At 44.5% G+C, this 25,752-nt stretch overlaps 1 protein-coding gene across 14 annotated transcripts; it reads left to right on the top strand.

Moving 5' to 3' along the window:
- Positions 1-172: 172 nt before the first annotated feature.
- On the top strand, positions 173-22,895 carry LOC1274843 (ras-like GTP-binding protein Rho1). Of its 14 annotated transcripts, none has more exons than XM_001688458.2 (6): positions 173-254; positions 1,013-1,519; positions 7,994-8,154; positions 19,389-19,538; positions 20,124-20,204; positions 20,328-22,895. In XM_001688458.2, the coding sequence occupies exons 2-6, from the start codon at positions 1,480-1,482 to the stop codon at positions 20,517-20,519; spliced, it is 624 nt and encodes a 207-aa protein (XP_001688510.1). In that variant the 5' UTR covers positions 173-254; positions 1,013-1,479; the 3' UTR covers positions 20,520-22,895. The 14 variants fall into 14 exon arrangements, with proteins under 14 accessions (XP_001688510.1, XP_061501529.1, XP_001688512.1 ...); XM_061645545.1 differs by having other exon boundaries at positions 173-301; positions 1,013-1,427; XM_001688460.2 differs by having other exon boundaries at positions 173-301.
- The last annotated feature ends 2,857 nt before the right edge of the window (positions 22,896-25,752 follow it).

The raw sequence follows: 25,752 nt of genomic DNA, 5'->3' as shown, positions 1-25,752 counted from the left end.
GTAGGGTTTGGGAATTTATTTGATTGGTAAAATAAACCCTAGAAACCTCTTATTTTGTCTCTTTACATTTTTCTATAAATTAATTTCCTATTCCATCTTAATTCACCTTTATTTTCATTGTTTTGCCCAATTGGCATCTGTCACAGCATGATGGCACTTGGCGCCCGACCCAATCTGTCATTCTGCATCGTTCGCTTTCCCGTGTCGTTGTTTTGCTCGGTCGGTCGACGACGTTTTTCTTTTCAGGAAAAAAGGTGTGTGTGTAAAATCCAAACATAGAATTTCCCAGTCGCTACTGAAGGTGATAAAAACAACTTGCTGCTCGGTTTGGGGGGGCCCCGATTGTATCGGACAAGACAGAAGTGCAACTGTTTTCATCCCCATTCTGTCCCCAAAAAAGGCACACGATCCGCAGTAGTTTTCTTCCCGAACCGTAGGAGTGACCGTGGCAACCAGAGCGCCCCAAACATACCACAAGACCAAGAACCACCCAGAACCCGATCGTTCCCACCTCCCTCTAGTGCCGCGGTTGGGGAAGTGAATGGTTCAGTTTTGCTCCCGTAAATGAATCCCACCCGTTGTGGGAGGGGGAGGGACGGGGAAAGTGCATCGTCATATTCTATTTCGCATTAACCTGCCCTAGGAAGGCAAATTATTATTCATAAATCACAGACACACACACACACATACATACACAAACATATAGGGCACCTCGTTGGTGGGCGGCCCTTCAATACCTTTCACCCCCTTCCATGCCATGTGTTGAATGTGCTCTGAGCGACGGCGAGTTTTCCCGGAGTGGAAAAAAGCCATTTTCCTGCCCACTAGACCCATTGGCATGGTCTCGATAGAGCTTCTCTAGCATTCTGTTTCAAGCGGATCTTGTTTTATTGGCCCTGTTACCAAAGTTACAGCTGAAAAGTGGTGCCTTCTTTCCCTTTGTGTTTATTATTTTCCCGTTTTCTGTTACTACATCACCACCCCCTCGTTTTTCTCTCTTTCGCTTCAGCAGTGCGGAAAAGCTGAAACCAGACACACAAACACATACAAACAGATACATTTTACTCACAAAACGCCCATACGCACTGCCGGGAGAAGGCAAGCGGCCAGTCAGCCAGCCAGCCAGACAAACGAACAGACCGAAACCCTTGGCGTACGACGCAAAGCAGCAAAGGGCACCGCGCAAACACGTCACCTCATCATCATCATCATCATCGTCATCCCGATCATCGCTCGGCATCAGCGGCAGCTGTAACTCTGGTCGGATCGTTACATTAAAATAGTGTGTTTTTGTTGCTAGTGAAAAGAGTCGTGCCGCCGCCGTCGTCGCCGTCGTCGTCGTCGTCGTCCAGCCGCAGAAACAAAAAGCACACGCCCGCGCGTAGCACGTGAAAACGCGAATAAGAAGAAGAGAAAAGAGAAAAAAGGTACATCCATTGTGCAGTGTTTTGTTTCATGTGTGGTGTAAGGAGATAAGTAATGTGGTGTCTTTCATGCGTCTCTTCTCCAACTAATTCAGGTATTATTTGTTTTCATCTGTAATCTACTACTGTTTGCATTTCGTTTTAGAGCACCCCCTCCCCTTTCCCTCGTCCCAAAACCCTTGCTTTGTAGCTCCCATCACCAGTGTGTGTGTGTGTGTGTGTCTGGTTACATCTTTCTTCCCAGCGCTCGCAATTGCGCGATGTCTTAATCATCGGATGAAATTCCTTCCCTATCGCATGCCGATGTTGTTAGTTCCCCCGTGTTTCAATCAGCCCACCACCACCCACCCCCCTGATCCCAGTGCTGCAGCTGCAGCTACAGTTTGGATTCCCGCTTTCCTCCTCCCCGGAATGGGGCGAAACCTGCTTTGTCACCCTTTTCCTGCTTGTTGTTTAGTTTCATGTGTGTGTTTTAGAAGCTTAATACTAGTCTGTGTCTCTGTTAGTTGTGTTTTCTTCGCCTCTAGCTTTCTCTATAGGCCTGCTTAGATAGGCAACACACTATGCAAACGCCATCCATATACACCCCGAATGCATTTTGTCTCACTTTCGCAATGGTTCCCTTTTTGGGAGCTTAGTGTACAGGTGATAAGTGTGAATTGAAGTGTGTGTGGTTTTCTTCAAGTGAGAAGAAATTTAAAAACCCGCAACCAGCAACAACAACAACGCACACCCTTTTTATCGGTGTTTGCCCTACGAGAACAATGCCGTTCCGGGTTTGCCCGATGATACAAGGGGAAGGGAATCGAAGACGGCCGTCTCACGCGTGTTCCCGTTGTTGTTCGGTTGTGTAGTGCGTTCGAGTGTTTCCATAGCAGCCGCCAGCATGGAATACACCACCCACTCGCGAACACGAACCCCACTCCACACCGAACGGGCAAACACACACCAACAAGACAGCATGATTATGGGTGGGTGCTGGTGGGTGGTGCATTGTGGCGTTATGCTATGTCCATCCTAGAAGAGAAGCGGTACCATATGAATGCGTTTGCGTTGTGCGTCTCACAGAAACGTCCAGCTTGCAACGCGGCCGCATGTGTAGATGGTGAACCTTCCATCTATCTCCGTGGTGCGTGGTGCCTCGTGGAGGATCAGAACGACGAGGCGATGGTGGTTATCCAGTCGGAACTGGATCAAACTCGCTCCAATTGCTTTTGGGAATGGGTTCTCGCGTTCCGCATTGATAGCAACACGCCCGTGACAACCAAGACGAGCGGCGTGTGTAAGTGTATTAGTGATGGGAAAAATGAACAGTTTGTCGGAATCGATTCCAGCTAGCTCCGAAGTTTTCTGGAATCGAATCCGGATAGTAGGTACGGAATCAGTTTCCGAAGACGGCTTCGAAATCGTCTCCGTAATCGGCTTCGGAATTGGAATCGGTTCTGGATTCGAAATCGGCTCCGGAATCGGACTTGGCTCCGAAATCAGAATCGGCTTCGAAACGGAGTCGGTATCGGCATCTCCAAAATTATAGACCTTTGGGTCCAATGATGATTTTACGTATTAACAACCGCAAAGAATCAAAACTTATTTGTAAACGATCCATTCGTATGGAGATTCTCGGACTGATTTTGCTTCTGAAACTTGTTATTCAAGAACCGATTATCTTTCCGGAGCTTTCTTTCTCCATTTCTGGAGTCAATCCTGATTCCGTTACCGGGTAAAATTGTGCTTTCCAGGTCAATTCCGATTCTGGAACCGATTCAGAGTCGACTCCGGAACCGGCTTCGGACTCAACTTTGGAATCGGCTCGGAATCAACTCCGGAATCGGAATCGGATAGGTTCGATTTCTAGCTCCCACCACTAAAGTGTATGCCTAAAACGGTAGTGTTTGTGCTGCTTCTACCTATCCGGTACACTGCCAATACTTTTTGGGGTCTCGCCGCGGGAACGGTAATTAGTGGATTGTTAAACATTGGATCCTACTTGAGGCTGGGAGTGGAGTTCTGTTTTGTTAAGTTAGACATTTTCGTAAAGTTGTCCCGACTAGTTAAACGATGAAGATGGGGAGGGAAAGTGTGTTTGCATTGTGTAATTTATAATCTTAGTTACGCAATTTAAATATCACATCTGTTTTTTTTTTTCTGACGCTCATGTAAGGGCTATAATAATCGAATTCATTGCAAATTAAAATTACAAATCTTCTTCTTCTTCTTCTTTGGCTCAACAACCGATGTCGGTCAAGGCCTGCCTCTACCCACTTGTGGGCTTGGCTTTCAGTGACTAATTGATTCCCCCCATAGCAGGATAGTCAGTCCTACGTATGGCGGCACGGTCTATTTGGGGATTGAACCCATGACGGGCATTTTGTTAAATCGTACGAGTTGACGACTGTACTACGAAACCGGCTCAAAATTACAAAATTACAAATAAGCACGAAAAAGTGCGTACACACATGAATGCATAGATCTTTATTGGAGAACATGTAATTAATTAGATTTACAAGATTTTCCAGGGGTTGTCATAGTTGTAGGACACTTCCTTGACTCTTTCATACAGAAAGTGCACCCTATTTGTACAGGCTCCTTAGAAATTCCTATTGGATTTGTCCAATAAGGGTGCTATAGAGTTCAATTCCCATTATATTAACCCTTTCACGACCAAGGGAAATATTTTTCTCTTGAACAAAACTCGTTATCGCGTGTTAAATTGTTATTGATTGAATTTTTTGTTGTCATTACGTCTAAATATGTCGATGATGGTAAATATATCTCTGAACGAATACCAAATAAAACAACTTATTCGTAGTATTCTCTTACTTTATATTAACTATAGTATTGTAATCCTATGGTCGCGAAAGGGTTAAGTTCATTTCACGGAAGAAAGAGTCAATAAAGTGTCCCATAGCTATGAGAACTCCTGGAAAACCCTGTAATAATGGTCATTTAGTCTTTAGAACCAATCTATTAGAAACAATTTTTATCATCATATTACTGTTTTGGTCTTGTCAGCAAATATCTCACATGCAAAAATGTTCTTCGAACGGATATTTTACTTTAGGGTTAATAGTAGCAATTTAACCAATGGCAAAGACAAAGGATTGTTGTACATAATTATGGTATTTTTTTCTGAAATGATGATTTTGTTGTCACGTTTCTTTTTTTAACATTTTTTTGAAAATCTATTAGTACACCTAGACTATAGGTTACCTGTACTTATTCAAGATCTGTATTTTAAAACCACTCTAAAGCATGATGCAAGATGTCGAGTCTAATTCTAGCTGCCTGATAACATGTACACACACCATTGCTCTTTTTCATGCTTTTTTTCTTCTGTGAAATTGTTAAGTGTCCTTCACAATGCGTTTGTTGGCAGTAACAACACCACCACTTCGCTGTGTTCAACCGTTCATCCATCATCTTGCTATGTTGTAATTCATTATCTGTATAATTTTTTGTTGCCGTTGCTGTATGGTAGCTTCCTATCTGAAAATGGTATTTAGACAACAAAACACACACACACACTCACGGTTCTGATTAGGGAGACAATTTATTGTTCCCAAAAGTTAGGGGTTTTGACAGTTTCATCCCTTTGAAGGAAACAGAAGCATATAAATATGATCTTTAATCTGATCTGAATAGATTTAAATGTGTTAAAAGGAAGAAAGGGATAGGGACATAATTAGATTTTACTTGTTGTTAAACCCTATCAGGGAATTTATATTCAGCTTTTAATGCTCGCTCTCGTTATGTGATAATTTCCTAATAACAAAAATTATGTTCTTCCTCCACTGTATCCACTGGTCGAAAGATGTGATAACAGAACATGATTATTATGCCTTTTCGTAGAACTGCCAACTTAAGACAACTGATGATGGATGAATGGTTTAATATAAAAACAAAGTTTCCCTCTATCCAATCGCGCCACGTTGGGGGTGAAAATGAAAGAACAACATATTTTTGCCGGCGAATGTCCAACGGAACATTTGAATTCGTTCGTTAAACAGCTGTGTAGTGGTTTCGTTAAGAGAGAAAAACTGGACGAAACCCTAACGTCACCAACCTCGGGTTCCGCCGGGTTCGTTGTGTGTGCGTATGTGTGCGAGCGGCATACCGTACGTGTGTGTGTGTGCGCGCGTATTGGTGAAGCAGCAACAGCGCCTACTTTTTAGCTTCGAGAAAAAGCTCCACTCCCCGTGTTTGTCCAGTCTCGTCGTCGTCTTCGTCGTGTGTCAGTCGTCATCGTCAGTTTTAGTGTGTGGTGCTTACGTGAAAAGAAGCAAACTCTCCTCCTTCCAACTAAAGAAAAGGGTGCAACGAGTGAGTCAATTTTGTTCCTTGCGCGTGCAAATTTTGCCATCATCTAGGTGAAGCACATACGGTACGACGAGTTTTCTGGTGTGTGATGCCGTGGCATTAGCTCTGCAACCCAGGGGCCGTGTGTGTCTGCCCTCCCTCTATCGGTTTCGGTGGTTTGCTCTTGCTGGTTAGACCTTGAAGACAGCGGCGGCGGCCGACTTCCCCTTCTCCCCTATTCTCCCAGTTTCACATTTGGAATTGGACACAAAACCCCCGGGCAAAGAGGGAACATTTTTCCCCAACCAACAATCGAGCAGCCGTAGCAGAGCACACACGCACACAGTCGGTTTTCCGAGAAGCGCAACAGCGAAAAAGATTTTAATCTTAGCTTACTCATCTACTACCACATTTTTACCATCTCTTGCTAATTCGTCTGTGAACGTTTCTTCTTTCTTTCTTTCTTTTTCATGGAAATCATCATCTTGCTGCTGCTGCTGCTGCTGCTGCTACTTCCTCTCTCTCTTGCTCTGTGCGCTCCCCATCGCTCATCGATATGTGGTGTGTGCTGAAAATAAATCATCCCCGAACGCCGCGGATCATTGCCGTGTCTCGTCTGCCTTTGACCGCCCTTCTTGACACACCCTTGCTGCGTGCGCGCCCGTCGCCCGGCCACGGATGTTCCGCACCGATCGGGTCGCAAACGGTGAACGACGACGATCTGCAATGGGACCTGCTGGACATCGCGGAACATCACCGGATGTGTCGTTCTTCACCACCACCGTCATCATCGTCGTCGTCGTCGCTTTGTGTGCACGAAAAAACGTAACTTGTGGAATCGCGGGGGGTGGGTGATGTGATGCCGATATTTCTTGCGCTCCGTGCGTCTCCTTTTCTTGACCCGCCGTCTCACCCGATCACGAACGGGTCATCTCGGGCTCCTGTTACCGTATGTGTATGTGTGTGCGTACGTGGTGATCGTGTGCGCTTGTGTGTATGTGTGTGCATAACGTTCGTCCTGTGTGCGCGCGCTTTTACGCTGGTGATTGTACAAAAAAAACGCGTGTGTGTGTGTGTGCACGGTCAATGTGTGTGAAAACGGTCGACCAAAAAAAATTGTCCCATTATTCACATTCTTGTGAATACGACGCAATGGAAATCTACATAAAAAAATACGGAAACATTATGCAAAATTAATGCTGCATGCAAAAACACAACTGAAAAATTAACCGTCTCTCAATGGCCACACGACGGTGCGACACGCGAACGCGCCCGCGACATTCCGCGATCGCCATGATGATTGTCTCAAAATTCCACCGATGACGATATCGCTCCCTTCTTGCGCTCGCGTATGTGTGTGTGTGTGTGTGATGCTTCCGGTGCCATTGTGTGTATGGGGTACGCGTTTACGCCTATGGAAATTTTGAAATGCTACACTTGAACGGTGTATCTGTGTGTGTGCTGTGTGTGCGCGCGTGTGCGGCAAACGCCTTGTTGCCCGTCCTGTGTATTGGTCCGGTCGTGTGTGCGTGTGGTTGGTTTCTTTGGTGTGGAAATTCGTCCCCTCCGGTCCGATAATCTAAACGAAACAACGACGCAACAATCTTTTTTCTTCTCTCTTTAAATCCATCATCCCATCGCGCGACACCATCATCGACGACCGTGTGCGTAAAACCGTGTGCGCCGTGCGGCTGTGTGTGATTGTGTGCGTGTGCGCGCGCCCTTCGTCAAACGGTTGCTTCGCTTGTAACGTCCGTGCCGTGTCTGTCTCGCTCTATCTCTGCTGCTCCCATCATACGCACGCATACACACTCAAACCCGTTGGCTCATCGTCGACGACGACGACGCGCTCCCGCTCTGTTTGCCCGTGTTTTCTCTTTCCGTTGGGTGCGGATTTCGCTGCGTTTCGAACGTGTGTATTTCTTGCTTGGAATATTTTCGCGTCTTCCAACGACCCGCGTCCGGATTTGTGTTGGTGGTGGTGCTGGTGCTGGTGATACCCTTCTGCCGTCGTCCGGGGGCTATCTCTTGCGTGGCGTATCATCGTCATCGTCGTCGTCGTTCCTGCCGCTGCTCTGGTGCTGTCCGGTGTGTCCGTAAATCGTCTTTATTCCCGGCAACGGTTTGCCGCCCGACGCGTGTGTTCGCGAATGGGTGAAATCAATCTTGTGTGACTTCCAACAACACGCCACCATTGTGCCAACAACAAACACTGGTCGGAACCGCGTCCCGCAATTTGGACACATACGCACACACCCGCAAACAACCAACAGAACCAATGGCTGCTATAAGGAAAAAGCTTGTGATCGTCGGCGATGGTGCCTGCGGTAAAACCTGTCTGCTGATCGTCTTCAGCAAGGATCAGTTCCCGGAGGTGTACGTGCCGACCGTGTTCGAAAACTACGTGGCCGACATCGAAGTCGACGGCAAGCAGGTGAGTCATACTACCCCAATTCCACCACCTACCTTCTGTGTTTGCCCCTTTCGTTGTTCGATACCCCCTTCAGCACGGACGGCGGGGGCTCATGTGATCGTTAGCAGCGATGGGGGTCAGCTCGGGGAGTCTTAATGGGAACGATTTATCAGCTTTATTGTTGTGTGTGGTTCTCACACACTGCCACAGCTAAATTAATTGCTGGAAAATCAAGCTATTGGTTCGTTTTTAAGGAAACGAAACTGCACAACAGCTCGCTCCGATGTGGCTGAATTGTAGAAATCAAGAAGCTAATTTTTGATTATCTTGTAGCGAATGTTGGATTGGTTATCTACAGGATGGGACAAGAAGAATTTGAAGTACTTTTCTTTTAGTTATGTCCTGTACTGAAGCATGTAATGCTTATTTGTTGAGTCGGTTGACCACATTTTATTGCATAAAATCAGTTCTTACACGATGCTCTTTGTACAAAATGTACTCCAGCTACCGGCTAGTGTTAATACCGTATCGATCAATAGCGTTCATTGGCCTGTAAGTTTCGTGGTACAGTCGTCAACTCGAACGACTCTATAAAATTCCCGTCATGGGTTCAAGCCTAGTATGGATCGTCCCCCCGCAGCAAGGATGGGCTATTATCCAGTTGCGTGGTGATTATTAATTAAGTCTGTAAGGAAGCCTGTATAGGCTGGCATATGTCCGCGTAGGACATTATGTCAAATAGAAGAAGAAGAAGTATCAAACCAATCGATTTTTTTAGAATTGGTACTCAAAATCGATTTTTATTATAATCCTTTTAGTGAACCTAAAGTTTCAATGGTTTTGGCAAACGTCTCTATGCGAATTAAAAAAATTGCCCTACTGCACGTTACATGACGTTTTTAAGTTACTTCGTTTATCCGTTTCACTGTTCGATTTGGGCATAAATTGAAACAAAAAAAATAAATTGAACCAAAACTGCAAGGCAGCAAGACACCAATGTGTGAATGCTCTGTAGTGAGTCATAGAACGAATTAGAGTCATGAAATGGAACTGTAGATTCCAATGGTATGTTCTAATCGTTCATTTATATTTATATCCTTTATACATGAAATTAACCATCAACTATGTTTTATTGCTTACCTTACTCATAAACCATTCAGTTTTATTTTCCACCAACATTGTTCCAACATATTGTTATAGGTAGCTCCCCATCAAAGAGTGATACTTAACAACAGCATATATTATGTTTCGTTTGCATTAGAAGCTTTCGGTTGAAATTATGCAGCTACAGAGGAGAGTAGGGAGGTAAGGTAACATGATGTTCCTCCCTTTGCTATCCTTCGCCTATGTGCAAATTAAGAAGGCAAACGAACCTGCCACATCATACGCACACACACACACGCCGCATGTGCACACAGTAGTGGGGACAGCAATATTTCTGTGGGACACAAAACTCCACACGTTCGTTTAAAGTCGCTGGCAGAAGGAGCGGGAGCGAGAGAGAGAGAGAGAGAGAGAGCCAGTGAGAGACGTCCCCATCATTCGTCTTTTCGTTGGAGGCCAAATAAACGCCTAGGAGCGCGGCATTTGGCGAAAGGAAAATGGCGAAAAGGGAGGAAAGTTCATCCGCTGTTGTGGTGTGGCGGTCGTCCCCGGGCCTACCAGTAGTAGATCAGAAAAGAAAAAGGCAGCAGCAGCACAACACAAGAGGAGGGTGCGTTTTCGTATAAACAAACACCACTTGGCTGGCTAGCTGGCTAGGTCTGGGCCGGTCGGAACGTCGCACACTACCATGCCATGGGGGGGGATGGCAAGAACGTCGGTGGACCATGTCGTCGTCGTCCCCCTGGATGAAGTTATCCCCTCAAGGGTGTGTTTTATGCGAGCGTGCGGGGATCAAGAACACGATGGAGTAGCATTTTTGCTTGCCTTTGCTTTTCCTTTTCCTTTGCTCTGGCCCCCGAGCGCAGAAAAAGGGCAGAAGGGGAGCGTTAACACGTTAACATTAACCGCTTTCCGACGATCCAACAACAGTCGATCTGCTGTTGCCGCCGGTACGAAGAAGCGCCTGTGTAACATTCATTTCGTTCTAGGAAATGTAAAACTCCGTTGCACACACACTCTCTACTCTGGCAAATGCTGGAAAACAGTGTTAAAATATTTTGCTAACTAGGCACGCAGCTACCCGGGATTGAAGTCCGAGGCATTCAAATTGCCCATGCTTAGAACCAATTGATCTTCATAACTCCATCCTCTCCTTCCCAGACGCTCTGAAAACATCATCACCACAACGGGGACGGGGCCATAACTTCTTCCCACCAGCCATCAGCATGCCGCAAAAAGTGTGCGCACCCCTTATCCCTCTTACTCCTCGAGAGGAGGCACGCGAGAGTGAGAGTTTTATGGAGTTTTTATGATGGAACGGCGTCGGAGCAAGAATAGCGCAGCACAACGCAGACGACGCGCGCGCACACCGCGATCCACACATGTCTGTCCACACTTGGCCTCGTTAGCGGGTGCTTGCTTTGGTTGGCGGGAGCCCCCATGATGCTAAAGTGCGGAAAAGACTCTCTTCCTGTTTGCTGCTTCTGCCGCGCCTGGCTGGCTGCATATTCTTCGACGCTCACAAGCTCTGCTGGCTCGTGCGATGATCGCGAAAGGATCATGAAAAGTAGAAGTGCTCTTTTGTGAGGAAGGAACGCAGTTGAGCACTGGGTTTTGTTAGGGGATTATTAACATTTACAACGAACCTGTTATTGCTGCATGGTTTGCTGCTGCGGTTTGCAATTCTGACAGAATTGAAGATAGTTTGCGCATCCCGTAGCAGTTTGCAGCCAATATGATTGTCATGTGACGATCAGCTTTGGTGCATAAAACATGTAATATCTTTCATTTTGCTATTAATTTAGGGTTTACAATTGGAACATGGTAGATACATCTAGTTTTATGTTTTATATTTTATTGAAAATGTGATCGAGGATTTTGTTTCATAATTTCGGGCTCTCCGGCCGGGGGGTGAGCTACTGGAAGAGTAAAAAGGCTCATCCAAATCACTCAACATCGTGTGTCGCGTCGTTTCCCTTTCCTTGTTCCGGTCACTCGATGGGGGACGTTATATAGTACACCTCATGTTGGCCAAAACTTGTAATGGCGAACGTTTTGTGTTGCTTCTTTTACCTTTGTTTTGCGCAAGACACGGGGGCAGAGCTACGGCAGACGCGTTCCCCTTGTCTAGAGTTAGTTCAACTTACTAATTTAAGTTGTGCACTGTTGTCTTTTCTTGTGCCGTCTGTTTATCGCCATTTCGTTTTTCCTCTGTTTGTGGTCCGTTTCTTTAGCCACATAATTTCCTGTTCAATTCCGGATTTTTCCAGTTGTGGCTTCGTTTTATTTCGGTTGATTCCGTGCTGTGTTCCAATGGTTGAATCCATTTTTTTTATTGTTGTGATGCAGCAAAAATGTTTTTTAGCTAACAAATGCTACATATATTTAGTTCAAGCGGTTAAATGGTAAATGAAGAATTAAAAATGTACAAAACCAGGAAACTAATTAACAAACGATTTATTACAACATTCTTTATGTGTTGTGTTTATCAAACAATCGGTTATCCGTCACTGACTTTATGAATGCTGCATCGAACAACGATTTCATAACAAAAAGTTCGTTCATTCGTCTTAGTAGCAAAAATGACAGAGGCATGCATTCTTATTTCGATTTAAATTGCTCATCAATTTTAAAGCTTTATTTGGAATGGTTTCCGTTCTATTTTCTGTGCCGTGATGATGAATCGTCTGGAATGGAATGTCCGTGCGTGGTTTGCTGTTTGGTTTTATTGTTGTTCTTGGCAGCTGGCCAAGGGATTGAACGGATTTGATGGCTTTGATCTGCTCGCACAAATTTACTTCAGAAATTATCCCTTCCACCATTTTACACTATAGCTTTTTGCTTTGTATATCGCGATTTTGCGATGAACGTTTGGACTTAAAAATCAGTATATAATATTCCACGATTTTTTTTTCCGTGACGAAACATAATTTATAAAACGCGCAACAGCCGGCCAATTCATCGATCATCATGTAGCTGGGTGGTGTGCATACCTTCCAAAAGCATACCACCGTGCAGCTAAACCGACACAAACACACGCAAAAGAAGCACACCAGCACCGACCGACACATGCCTACCGGACACCATCTCCCGATGGCCATTTTATCCCAAATGCACAAACAACGACCACAAGCGGCGGCTGCTGCTGCTGCTGCTGCGGCTCTGGACCGCACGCGCGCGCACGACGCCCGTTTTGCGCTCGCTCATGGTCAATATTTATATGATTGAAACGCAAAATTTCAAACTCTCGCCACACATTGCTGCATGCATTCCGTTGGTCGAAGGAGGAGATGGGGGTGAGCGGGAGAGATATAGTCGAGAGCGCGCGGTATGTGTGGTTCTTATTTAAATGGTTTGCTGGCTTTGCTTCGCTCCCGCTACGCGTTCTTGTACGATCAGTCACCACCACCATCCACACTGCCCTTTTTCAGACGTCGATTTGCTTTGCTGCACTCAAAAATCGCGAATACCTGCGAATCCTGTTGCTTGCGTCGTGTGTGTTGCGTGTTCGCGCGCCACGTTCCTCTGTGTCAGGCGTCAATCAAAATCTGGTTTTCCAAATCTCCCCGCCGCGAGCCCCGCCTACCCTCCATGGCTCTTTGGCAAGAACTACGCGGGGCCACCATGGTCTTCAGACGTTTCCCCAGCAAAACCATTCCCCATTCTGCTTTGAGCATACATGCTGGCGGCTCCACCAAACGAAATGAGATGAATGGTGGGGAGTGGAGGACCACATGACACAAAATACCGTTTTCAGATCATTTGTCTTCTTTAAAAATACGCTAAGGTTAATAGAGTACGTGGATTTAAATGGGAAATGTAGTACATTTAGGTGCTACAAAATATTTATTAATTAAATTTCTTTCTAGAATTCTAAAAGATTTAAAATAATATTTTACACTACTTTCCGGTTCAGTTCAGTTTAATGTGAACAACATTATTCAAAACTTGCAAGATGTTTTTCAACAGCTGTCATTATTTGTGACAGCTGGGCTGTTGAAAAAACCTCTTGCAATTGTTGAATAATGACGTTCACATTAGAAACTTATTTGGAAAACATTGCGTATTACAAACTGAGTCAGTTTCATGCTGTGTTTTATGAATTACAAAACCATTTTTAAGTAAAACTCATTTAAAAAATGAAATTAAAAAGAACACCATAAAAGATCTCTTTACTTGAGAATAGCAGTCAAGTAAGATGTTTGGAGCTTTTTTTTCAAACCTTCCACTGCAAGCAACAAATGGGGAAGGTGCTCTCCTCACGTTGCAAATTGTTGAAATTCCTATGCCATTGGGTCACCGCGATTTCTTTATAAGGGAGCCTCACGACGCGGAAACGATCGTTTGCTTTTTTGCTTCCCTTTATTTTACCTCTTTTCAACACTCTTCTCGACATTCGCATTATACTGTTAGCAATATCGAGAAGCGGCAACAACTCAGTTAGAGGGAGTATCACTTTCGATGATCATTATTTCCCATAAAGAGACTGACCTTTTAACGATCAAGCCATGCAGTGGTAGTAGCTAGCGCAAACATCGTCGGATAATTGGAGCTTTTTTGGAGCTTCATCAAATTTCTCTCTCAGCTGTTTTTCTTTTATTACTATTACTACCGCTGCTTTTGTTTTGATTCCTTATCGCGCGCCTCGGCGTAGAACCTGAAAATTGATCCAATGTCTCATTAGTTTAGCAAGAATCGCAAGCCAGCCAGCCAGCAGCAAGCGATGATTGTTCGGGAAGGAATTAAGAAGCTTGCTACCCTTTGGGACCCGGTCAGTGGAACGCGAAATCTCCATCACTTCAGAAGAGCGTTAAATAATCGCTTGCTGCCCATTTGCTGTAACCACCACCCTAAGCACACACGTGGAGCAATTTCTTTTCTGCGTGATGTGTTGGATTGGTGCGGCTATTGCTAATATGATTTGCTTCCGTTTTATTAGATGGTCGGTCTTTCTCACGTGTACTATTTTTAGCCTGACTCTGACGAGAACCTGTGGTGTGTCCGTTGAGAGACGCGGAGGATGGCAGCCCCCAGAGCAGCAGCAGCAGCATGTCTGTCAAATCTCCATGACGTTGTTGTTGCTGAATGTTCCATTTTCGATTCAGGAGTTTCGGATGATTCGAACCGAACCTTCTATCCATTCGAACATTCTGTATTTCTGGCTGGAATGTTTTTGGACACTATCCGGCGTCGGAATGGGATGTACGCGTGTTAACCCTTTTATGGACGTTGCTAAAAGGGATCAATCGAAGCGAAGGTTGTGAAAGGTGAATGCCATAGGGCGATTTACCATATTTCTATTTCTGGGACTGTATTAAAATAAATCGTCCTCCTAATAATAGAAAAAGGATACGTGGACTTGAAAATGGCAACATTTTGCGAACCCTTTGCAAATATTCTCGAAAACGGTAGAATAGTAGGTACCTCACACACTTAAACAAGATAATTTAAACATATCTTAGAATAAAAAGTGCTTTTGATGATTGAATCATGTACACAAAGTACTCACTTAGCTCATTTAGAATATACGATCGTATCCAGTTGCCCTTTCGGCTCTCTTAGTTGGATGTGGTGCTGAAACGGATGATGTCAGCTTTATTTTACGGAGGTTAGAAGATGAGAACTGACCCTGACAGGCGGCGCGCTCTACACCTTGCTTCGTTTTTTTTTTCGTACGCGTCGAGACGAACGGTCGATGCAAAAGGTGAATAATAAAACTCCCTCCATATTATAGTTGTTAGGGAAAGCTTCACATATCGCTGCAATCGCCAACCGGATTACATTGTCCGGGTTTGCCTGCTGGCAATATGCAACATACACACAGACTCGACTAGTGTGAGAGATTTATATCTATAAGCTGCCTTTGATATGCTTCTCGAGAATAGCTGTATCAGTTTGATTTGATGAGAGAGAGCTTAGAAAATACTAAAAAATGTATTATAGTTTTTCAAGGTAATGGAGGTGCTTTTAAAATCACTGCTCCGTACAGTTCCTATAGCATTAGACTTCTGATAAATTTGAAAGATGCTACATACAATTTTTGCTCTTTTAATTAGATGTCGTTCATCAATATATTTAAAGGTTTCATAATTGTTAGCCAGCTGAGCCACATTTTTTTGCAATCTAATTCAAAGAATGTATTTTTCTTGGTTAATGTACATATCCTGTTGCACTTGAATTTTATTTATTTTGAACCCGACTACGACTTGCCTTACTATTGACCTCGTTCAGGGTCAATGATGTGTGGTACGCCTTGCTCCTCACTTCAACCAACCACGTGTTACCATAGTGGTTGGAGCTCGGAATCGTTCCTATCCGATGCCGTGTTCGGAATCGATTCCGAAGCCGATTCTCATGCTGGAATCAATTCTGATTCCGGAGCCAATACCGGAGTTGACTCCAGAGCCGATTCTGGAGCCGATTCCGGAGGCGACTTCAGAATCGATTCCGAAATTAGAATCGGCTCCGGAATCGGAATCGACCTGGGAATCGTAGTTTGCTCTGGTAACGTAATCAGGATTGACTCCATAATTGGAATGAGAATCAGTTCTTGAATTGAAATAATAAGTTTCAGAAGCGAAATCAGTCTGGGAATCTGCATGAGAATTGATCGCTTATAGTTAAATGTTGATTCTTTGCGCCTAACAATACGTAACATCATTGGACCTCTAAACGTCTATGGTTTTGGATATGCCGAAACCGATTCCGATTTCGAAGTCGATTCTAATTTCCGAACCAATAGCGATTCTGGAGCCGATTCCGGAACTACTATTCGGAATCGATTCCGACGAAAACTTCATTTTTCTCATCACTAGTTACAAGTACCAGAATTCCGCTTCGCACAATGTTTTCTTAATAACATTTTGTTAAATTTATTTTCAAATAAACCGAATATATTCTGATATTCTGATCTAGTTATCAAGGACTAATACTAATAACTAGATGTCAAGGACTCTCTTACGGCATTCTCTGTTATCAAGGTCTAATATTTAAAAGCCAACTCCGATCATGATTATGAACTAGAGAAACTCCATTATGCATTCTGTCAGCAATTAATTGTACAATTGCTTAATTTGTGTTTCCTTTCGCTTGTTTGTCATGTTCATCATGTTCCCCATGTTGCCGTTGTTGTTTTTTCTTCTGTGCATTGTCTGCAAGCTGCAGCAACTCGTTATAACAATTTGCCTTTGCATTGTAACGTTCGGTTGAACAAATGAAATGGAAAACAAGCCTTTGGGGGGGGGAGGCACTATTGCCGACATCATTGGTTTTGGGGCTCGTCGTCTCTCTTTCACTCGCATTGCCGCATAGACCCTTATAATGCTGTGGCTTAATTTTGCAATGCGATGAGAGGCCCACACCAGACCGAAGCAGTGGGCAGTCGCAGCAACAGCAGCAGTCAGTAGCAACAGCGAACAGCAGCGCAATATACTAGAAGCCGGAAACAATTCTGCAATTAGTCATTGGTTGGTAAAAAGTTGTATCGCTCTTTCTCCATTGCCTCGGCCCGACGGGTCTCTGCTGGACTATGATGATGATGAGATGGTGACCGCTTGAGGGTGAGAGAGCAATATACAATACATACAATCAACCGAACGTCTCGCCCCCATCGCAGAGCACCCTTTGAAGTGGCAGGGAAAGTCCGCGCATAACAATCCTCATCCTCCTCTCCCTCCCGAAGCTATTGTGCAATGCAGCTCTTCACTCAGGTCATGCATTTTCTTGGAATGGGTACCACTATCACCGAGGCCGTAGACATATGCCCAAGCGCGCGCTAGAGCACCAAACCCGCGGGACAGAGGCGGCAGCTGCTACAGCTAAGGTTTCTGTCCGATTCTAGAAAACTGTCGCTTATGGGGACTACGATTCCCCCTTCTCCTCATCCTAGGGAAAGATAAGAAATCTGGCAGTGGAGGTAAAACACAAAAAAACAACCCTCCGCTCCCTTCGAATACACCACAGTGTATCATCTCTAACATCAGCGCAACATTGCCACCAATACATAGACACACATGCTGCTCCGACGAATGGTATCTCCTCCTCGTGCCTCCAGCTCATCGTACGCGGATAACGCACGCAAACCTTCGCTTCTTATCGCTACCCAATGCAGAGAGAGAGGCGCGCATCCTTTCCCACATCTCTCCAGCCGTCACACTCCAGCTTAGAGCCTCTTTGACCGCCCGTGCGATGCCACGTTTTTCTCCCCCCCCCATCCGAACACACTGTACTGTACTGTAGTAGGTGTAAGGTGTGAAGAATTTATATCACTGCAGCAGGCGACGACGGCGACGGCGACGAAGACAACAGCAGCAGCAGCATCGACATTCGCGCTGCGGGTGCGCACACGGACGATTCACTGATAAGAGAAAACTCACCGATAACTTTCGTCGTATCAAACGTCGTACACACACATACAGACACACCACCCTCTAATGTTGTCTCATGGTGTGGGGATGGTAGAAGGATAGCGGCGGGGGCGGCAGGGTGGTTCACACCAACATTTTTGTTTGGTGTGCTGCTCGCGCCTCGCGCACGGTGCTGCTGGTGGTGTGCTTTTCTCTTTTTCCTCGTCTCCATTCTATCGTGCAGGGCCTCTCTCTCTCTCTCCATCCCCATCCCCACACACCTACCACATCCACCTGACGTCTTCTGACCTCTGTTGAGTAGGGCTGACGTGGGGGGGCAGCAGGGAGGAGCTATATTATTGGGTGGCCAACCCTTCGCCGGAGAGATATCGAATTAGCGGCGAATGAGGGCGAAAGACAAATTCCTCCTCCTACTCCTCCTCCTGCTCTTCACCGCTCGGTGGTGGTTAGGTCGTCGCGTATATATGGGTTTGGGAAACTCGAGGCAAAAAAAAACAGTGCTTACTCGCGCCCGGCGTAGCCTACTACTGCCTACCACCACCTGGAGAGAGGAACTATTGGGGTATATTACCTTTTTGTAAGTGTGTATATGCGTGCGTCTGTGTGTGTGTTTGTGTGTGTGTGTGATGGTGGAAGTTTTGGTGTCAGAGAAAAGGGCAACCTGGCCTCGCCAGTTTCTTCATCACACTCCACCGCTCGGTTTGGCGCTGGCTGGTGGTAACTAAAAGGTACCAGGAGGAACAACGACTAACGGTGGGATAATGCTCCCTCGGCGTCGTCGATAACGCTAATTTTGCTTTTCACCTATCACGAGACACACACACACACAAACACCAAGGTATGGGAAGGAAAGAAAGAGCTAAAAACTTCATTGGATTGTGACAATTTACTTAACGCTCCAAAAACCCCCCCAGAGAGATAGAGAGCAAAAGGCTTCAAAAAAATTGGAATCGAAAATTAACTTTCCAAGTCGAATGTCGAGAATCTCTAAGATTGACGGTGTGTTGTCCTTTGCACTTTTTCGTTTTCGTTTAATTTTGCTCAGCCCTTAACACGATCGGTATTTTTCCTCATCGTGTTACTTTGCTGGTCCCCATGAAAAGATAGGATTGGTAAGTTCATTCAAATAATCAGGGGAAAAAATCAGCTAATCTTAGGTAGCGAGCGGCTCGGTGTCAAATGCATTTCTTTCCGCTTTCGCTAGCGCGCACACACACACACACACACACACACACACACACACACACACACACACACACACACACACACACACACACACACACACACACACACACACACACACACACACACACACACTTCTCACATCCGTGTTCGATATCTCCTTCGCTGCTCTGCTCAGGTTGCACTTCCATCCAACGATGTTTTGATACTTCCTTCGTGATCGTCATGATCATCACGACGGTTCCTTCAACCCTCCGGAGTAATCAAACCGCTTTTGAAGGGCTTTGGAATGTGACAGTCCAACAGTTGTGTTTTAAAGCGGAAACAAATATGCAAAAGGGAAGATGATACGTGCGTTGTGACTTTCGCAGGCATTGATGAATAGAAAACAGGGTTTGAATGATACGATAATTGCTCTCAAATGAATTCCCAGCGCTGTGCCCCTTCAGTATCAATAACAATATAATATTTTATTTTTATTTCAATAATGTGCCGAACTTCCCTTATTCGTTTATGACAATCACACATATTACAATCACACAACAGACTTGGAATACAATTCTAATGGATATTCTTTTTTCTCTCTACTTTGCTATATTTCAGGTTGAGCTGGCACTATGGGATACGGCCGGGCAAGAAGATTACGACAGACTGAGGCCGCTGAGCTACCCAGACACCGATGTTATTCTCATGTGCTTCTCTGTCGATTCACCCGACTCGCTGGAGAACATCCCCGAAAAGTGGACCCCTGAGGTAAATATGAGATGGCTTTCAGAACACACGAAGCTTGAAAAGCTCACAGCTCGCAGCTCGTAATTTAAATCCCTTCCCAAAGTCAGATGCCACAAAAATAGAGCAGAATTAAATTTAAATTTTCTTATTTGGTTGTTATTTGGTCATTGTCGGCAATTTAGTACGCGCATAGCTGCAACGCACACACATACACACTGCTCGGTGAACTTGTTTGCTTTAGCGTGTTTTGTTATCAGTAAACAATTTCCTCTGCGTACTCGGCGAATGAGCAGAGCGGATTCGCCATGACTCACACGCAATCTCAGCAGCTGCGAAGCATGGCGCACGATTCGAGGCGATCATAAGTGAATGAATCATCATTCTATCGGTCTCTCAATATAAGCTTGGGGTACTGATGTTTTAGGAAGGAGGAGGGTACACTGTAAACTGGTTTATGTTCAACTTTTGGTGGCATCGCCTAAATGAGCATTCTTTCCCGATTGCGTGTATTTAATTAGTTTAAAACTACTGCAATACGTTATATTTACTATGTACAAAGCGGTGAAACAATATTGATGTTTTTCTTTTTTCTCTTTTTATGTATAGGTAAAACATTTCTGTCCTAATGTACCCATCATCTTAGTCGGCAACAAAAAAGATCTCAGAAATGACCCACACACAATAAAGGTTTGTATATATTCCTGGCTGCACCTCTCATCCCCTATCACACGTGAACTGTGCGCTAACCGATATCTTTTTTTATCTCTCCCCGCACTCTCGAACACCGATCCACATCCGGCTGTGCTGCAGGAATTGGCTAAAATGAAGCAGGAGCCCGTCAAGCCACAGGAGGGACGTGCGATGGCCGAAAAAATAAATGCTTTCGCTTATTTAGAGTGTTCGGCCAAATCGAAGGAGGGCGTGCGTGAAGTTTTCGAGACTGCTACGAGAGCAGCGTTACAGGTGAAAAAGAAGAAGAAGAGTAAATGTGTTCTGCTCTAAAAGAGCAAAGCCAGCATTGTGCTCCCTATTGCGATGGTGTTTGCGCGGATAAAAAAACACTGAGCCTGTTGAGTAAAGCGAATCGTAAGAGAGGGAGAGAGGAAAAGAGAGCGGCGTGTCAAACCCGACCGAAGAGAGCAGAAAGCGATGCAAACAACGGGAAGCAGCAAGTAGAAGAGCGCAGCATCAGCGTGTGTGTGTGGTGGAGATGTGGAGGATCGAGAACGGCGGTGGTAGTAGATAGATGGCCCGAGTGGCGCTATAACATTAATCGTTTTGGGAATGGCAAAAGGAGAAGTGAAGACGCTAATTCGTAGGTAAAAGCGCCACATCATTACACGCAACAGCAGTAGCCTCAGAGATCGAAGAAAAGAATCCTTTTTTTAGAATGAAAAAGAAACATCTTTCGACCACCTTTTCACACAAAGCAGACCAAAAAAGGAGAAAAAAATGAAGAAAAAAAAACAACAAAAGGATAGAACACATACCAATTCAATGCCAGGGATTACAGCCAGGGATTACAAGAAGCCTAGACGGGAGACGGAAAGAGGAGGGAACAGCAGGCAACAGTGAACGCGTGAACACTAGCTGCGAATAGATCTACTTGGGGTGAGTGATGCGCGTCACCCCAGCCTTTTTTTTTTTTGGTGGTGTGTGAAGAACTACTACTAGAGTTTTCTGCATGCTGGAGAACGTAGCGTAGTCACCGAACGCCTTTTTTAATGTGTGTGTACCTAGCGTAACGCATGCCATGAGGATGAAAATGATGATGGAAGAGAATATGAGGATGTGTAAGGCAAAAACGTTTTCACCCGATACCGCCCCCACCCCCCGCGAGGGAGGGTTGTTTTGTTATGCAAAAGCAAAAGGAACTGCAGCGTGTTTGCTCTGTTAGGGAATCATTTTACAACAGAACCCAACTAAACACAGGAACTTTGTATGCAATGGTGTGTGGACGCAATCAAATCGTCCAACAATCACACGCTGCCGTTGTGTAGTGCACGTATTTTGAAGTGCGGGCCCTATTCGACGGGCCTTTGTTAGAATGTCTGCAGAAGTAGGAAGAGGTCAAGCATCCACATTCGCGCACACCACAGCCCTAGAGAGGGAGTGGAGAAAAGTACGGATAGTTTCTCCAAACGTTCATGTTTCTCATATTTGGTCCCATTTTTCCTGTTTTTATCTACACAACACACACACCTTCTTAGATACATACATACATGCATATATAAGATGGCATCTACTAGATGTGGTTTTTTTTTTATTATTAACTATTCGGTAAGCGATTAAGTAAATGAGTTGAGTATGCAAAAATCAACAAAAACAACACAAAAAACACTTATACGGGATAAAAGCAAAACGTTTCGTAACAAAAGCATGAACGACAGAGAAAGCTAGCGCTCATCACAGTCGGAATAGGAGTTTAATTGAAAGGAAGCAAACCACTCCCACACACACACACACCCCTATATATAGAACGTATAATGCAGAAAGGAAGGTTAAGCAGAGATAACACACTCTTATTTTAATAGCCCCAGGAGTGTATGATTCGTTCGTTCGCGATGGAATATTTTTGCAAAAATATCCGAGCAAAAGTTTAAACACACACACACGTCGACAACACCCATCCATGTAGAATGAGATTATGATCAAAAGTACCAAGCCCGGAGAGAACGGAGAATCTGGCAGATTTTGTTTGACTGGTTTGTAAGCGAGAAGAAGAAAAAAAACCCTATTGTAACATCTTTGTCGTGTGCATCTTCTCAGCTTTCGATGTTTTAAACACTCGACCGTGCTTGAATGGATGCAACATAGCAGACCATCAGAGAAGGATAAAAACCACGCATTATTGTAAACCACGCGCACCTCCTAGCCCCACGGATCATGAAGCCGGGGGCGGCAAAAGGCAGGAAGAAAGTGAGTCGGATTTTTGGAATCGAATTGTTTTCGGTGTGTTTTATATTTAAATCACACTCTCCCTTATAGTGTGTAGCGTAAAGGGGGAAGGAATGTACCCATTGCCGGAAAAGCTACACATTGTTTTGGCAAAGCAGAACTAGCAGGAGAAGTGTTGGTGTGTGTGTGTTTTTGAAATGGAAAAAAGTCGCGGGATCGCGCCATGGGATCGCGTTGGAATCGTTTAGTAACGATGATGATTGCAAAACAAAACAAACAAACAGACACAAATTGAAGTGCATATGCAAAATGAAACACGAAGCATGATGAAAACGGATCGGATCTAGGATAGTAATAGGGTAACACAAATTAGCGCGGAAGAGAGATAGCGAGAGAGAGAGAGAAAGAGAAGGAGAGGAAGAGTCAGAATTTTAAAAAAGAAAGCAGAATAATAAATTCTAACCAATGATAAAAATGAAACCAAACACATACAACACAACATCAATCCGATAATCTTCGTATGAAACATAGCGCGTGGGAGGTAATACTGGTGATGGTGGTAGAGGTTGGTGGTGGTAATTGTAGTGATGGCCGAGGTAATTGTTGATGAGATTGTTGAACACATGCTATTTTGTAATACGGAGGAGAAATGGGAAATAACTGTATCCAACCCTGGGCCAACTGTACCACAACTTCTCCGTGTGTGGACGGATGTCTACAGTGTTCTCAAGGATCATATCAAATCCCGGATCAGTTTTGCATGCGTTGAATGGATGTGTTGTATTGTAATCCGAGTTCCCCGAGAGGTGTCATTGCGTCGGAGCCTTCTGCTGACAAGGAAACAGTGAACAGGTGAGTAAAAGTTGTAAGTAGTCGCGTGCACCTACAGAACGCAACATACTGATCGTCTTCGTAATATGTTTACTGTTTTTTTTTTCTTTTTAGAAGCGAAACGCCTTGTATTTCAATGAAATGCTGTAAAAGAACTGCATTGTTTGGTCAAGGTTATGCGACAGAACCCTCGGAATGGAATGGACCGGTACGAATACTCTCTAACCAATCCCAAAAGCAGGGACGTTATGCACAGAGATGCACATGCACTCCATGTGTGTATGTGTCGGTGCGAACGATCGGATTGATCATGCTGAATCCCTTCCCCCCTGTGTTCGGGTAGTGTGTGTGATTGTTTGGTGGCATCTGTTTGTTGTGTTGTTCATGTGAGTGTACACGTAGCTGTAACTTCTTGGTATGTTCGTAACACTTTGGGACCGTTCGTGATGTTTACATGTGTGGAAATTTGCGAGTTGTATGCATTTGGAGAGTCCCTCCACACCCTATCTACGGGTAGCACACAATATCCCCCGTCATTTGATAGAAAAGGGCAGGCTAGTAATCATGTTGAAGGCATTGGGTGTGTCACGAGATCCATCTCTTGCAATGTGTGGGTATGTTTTTTTAAATTCTCGTGTCAGTCGATCTGATGGTGATCTACTTTGTGTAGCTATTCTTGAGACAGCAAAGGAAGCTTAGGGTAGAGAACAAGGAGAGAGAGAGAGAGAGAGAGAGAGAGAGAGAGAGAGAGAGCGCGCGCAGCAAGAGCAAAAATCGTTCTCAGTAACGTGTTTCTGTAGGAAGTAAGCTCCTACCTACACTAACAACAACTAAATCGGGTATTTTAGCATCTATTATTAAGTAGTGCATACATTTAGGCGCATTTGTCACAAATGCCATCATTTGTAATACAACCACTTGCTGTTTATTACCACTTGGTGTGTGTGTTTGTGTTGTGTGCCCATCGCGTGGCGTGAAGTGTGTTCCGCCTAACTGTTTCACCTTTTGAATTGGGGCAAGTTGGCAAACACTGTATGGTGCCATGGCGTGGCTGGTCGTCTCTGTTTATGTTTTAAGTTTTTGATGCTAGAGTAAATATGTGCATATGCTCGTACGTCATTTACCATTAACCCGTGGTAGTGTAGCACAACAGACACCTAGAAGTAACGTTAACCAACCGAAAATCTGTGTACGATACGGATCCTACAAGTGTTCCATCCCGGCATTCATTGTGCAGAGGCAGGCAGAGGCCTGGGCAATAGAATACACTCACAAATATGAAACAACCCTCCCCACCAAACGGTTTTACAATTTCGGCCCTTATGCGCCCGCCCCTGGACGCGGGGCGCAGGATAAGACAGCTTAAACCCACGTCCGGCGTAAGGTCAAAATCTCTTTTGAATCATTTTGTTTGAAGCGTATATTGGATGGATGGAAGCGCCGTCGCACTCTGTAGCCAATCCCATTATTTGGGAGGACAGGTGGAGAAAGGTTTATAGTAGTAGCACGTCGTTTGGACTGAACCACGCAGTCGCTGACGTGTACTGATAAACATACACACAAGTGGTGAGCCACTCCTAGAAACTATTATTGAATTACCATTGTTTCTATTTCTACTACTACTACAACTACTGCTAATCCAAACCCTATTAACTTACTACTTTTCATATTCGATCTAAAAAGAAGGAGTATTCGGCGAAGAAGAAGGAGTTGGCATCAGATATACACATACGAACAAATCGATAACGCTTTTTAGATAAAGAGGTAGGCCTTTTACAGAAGCTTTTGAAATTTACCGACACTCGCTCCATCTACTCTCCTGATCGGATGTACATTTGCCGTTTGAAGCGAAAATGCGAATGAACCTAGCACTCACCCCTGTTTTGTTGGACTCTATATGTTGTGGGGTGTTGTGTGTGTGTATGAACTGACACTCTTGTAATTGATTTTTAACTAACTAGGGTAAATGTACCAATAGTGGTGCAATTTGTAGTGGTACCGATGTGTTTTAATGGATTTAAAGTGTCAGGAAGGACAATTTCTGAATATTTTAACACATACCAATTGGAATATGTTTTATTTACGCAATCACAACCATTTTTATCATGAAATACATCAAAATTACGAAAAAATACAAATTTTTGTGGCTGCTTCGTTGTACCTATAATGGTGGTATGGTTCCTATAGTCGTCGTATTGTGTTCCTATAGTGGTGGTAAACAAAGATGCATCAAAAACGGTGTATAATATCAATGAAACTTAGTTTCGAAGCTGTTTTCGTATGAATAGCAAGGATTACTGCCATAATATAGGTTTCTTGCGTAATTTGATCGTAAAAAAATGTATAAATTTGATCAATGAAACTATTGACTAAAGTACTGCATCACACCTGTCATCAACCTACACCCGGAAGAGTGTGCTTGATTTGAAGTCAATTTTTCATTCAGCCATATAAGCGAATTTTGGCCTGTTTTTGGTAAATTACCTACATAAAACTCATTTCTGTT

Source organism: Anopheles gambiae, chromosome 2 (assembly GCF_943734735.2).
Source record: "Anopheles gambiae chromosome 2, idAnoGambNW_F1_1, whole genome shotgun sequence".
Taxonomy (NCBI): Eukaryota; Metazoa; Arthropoda; class Insecta; order Diptera; family Culicidae; genus Anopheles; species Anopheles gambiae.
Note: the sequence above shows the minus strand (reverse complement) of the source record. Positions and strands in the feature narration are given on the sequence as shown.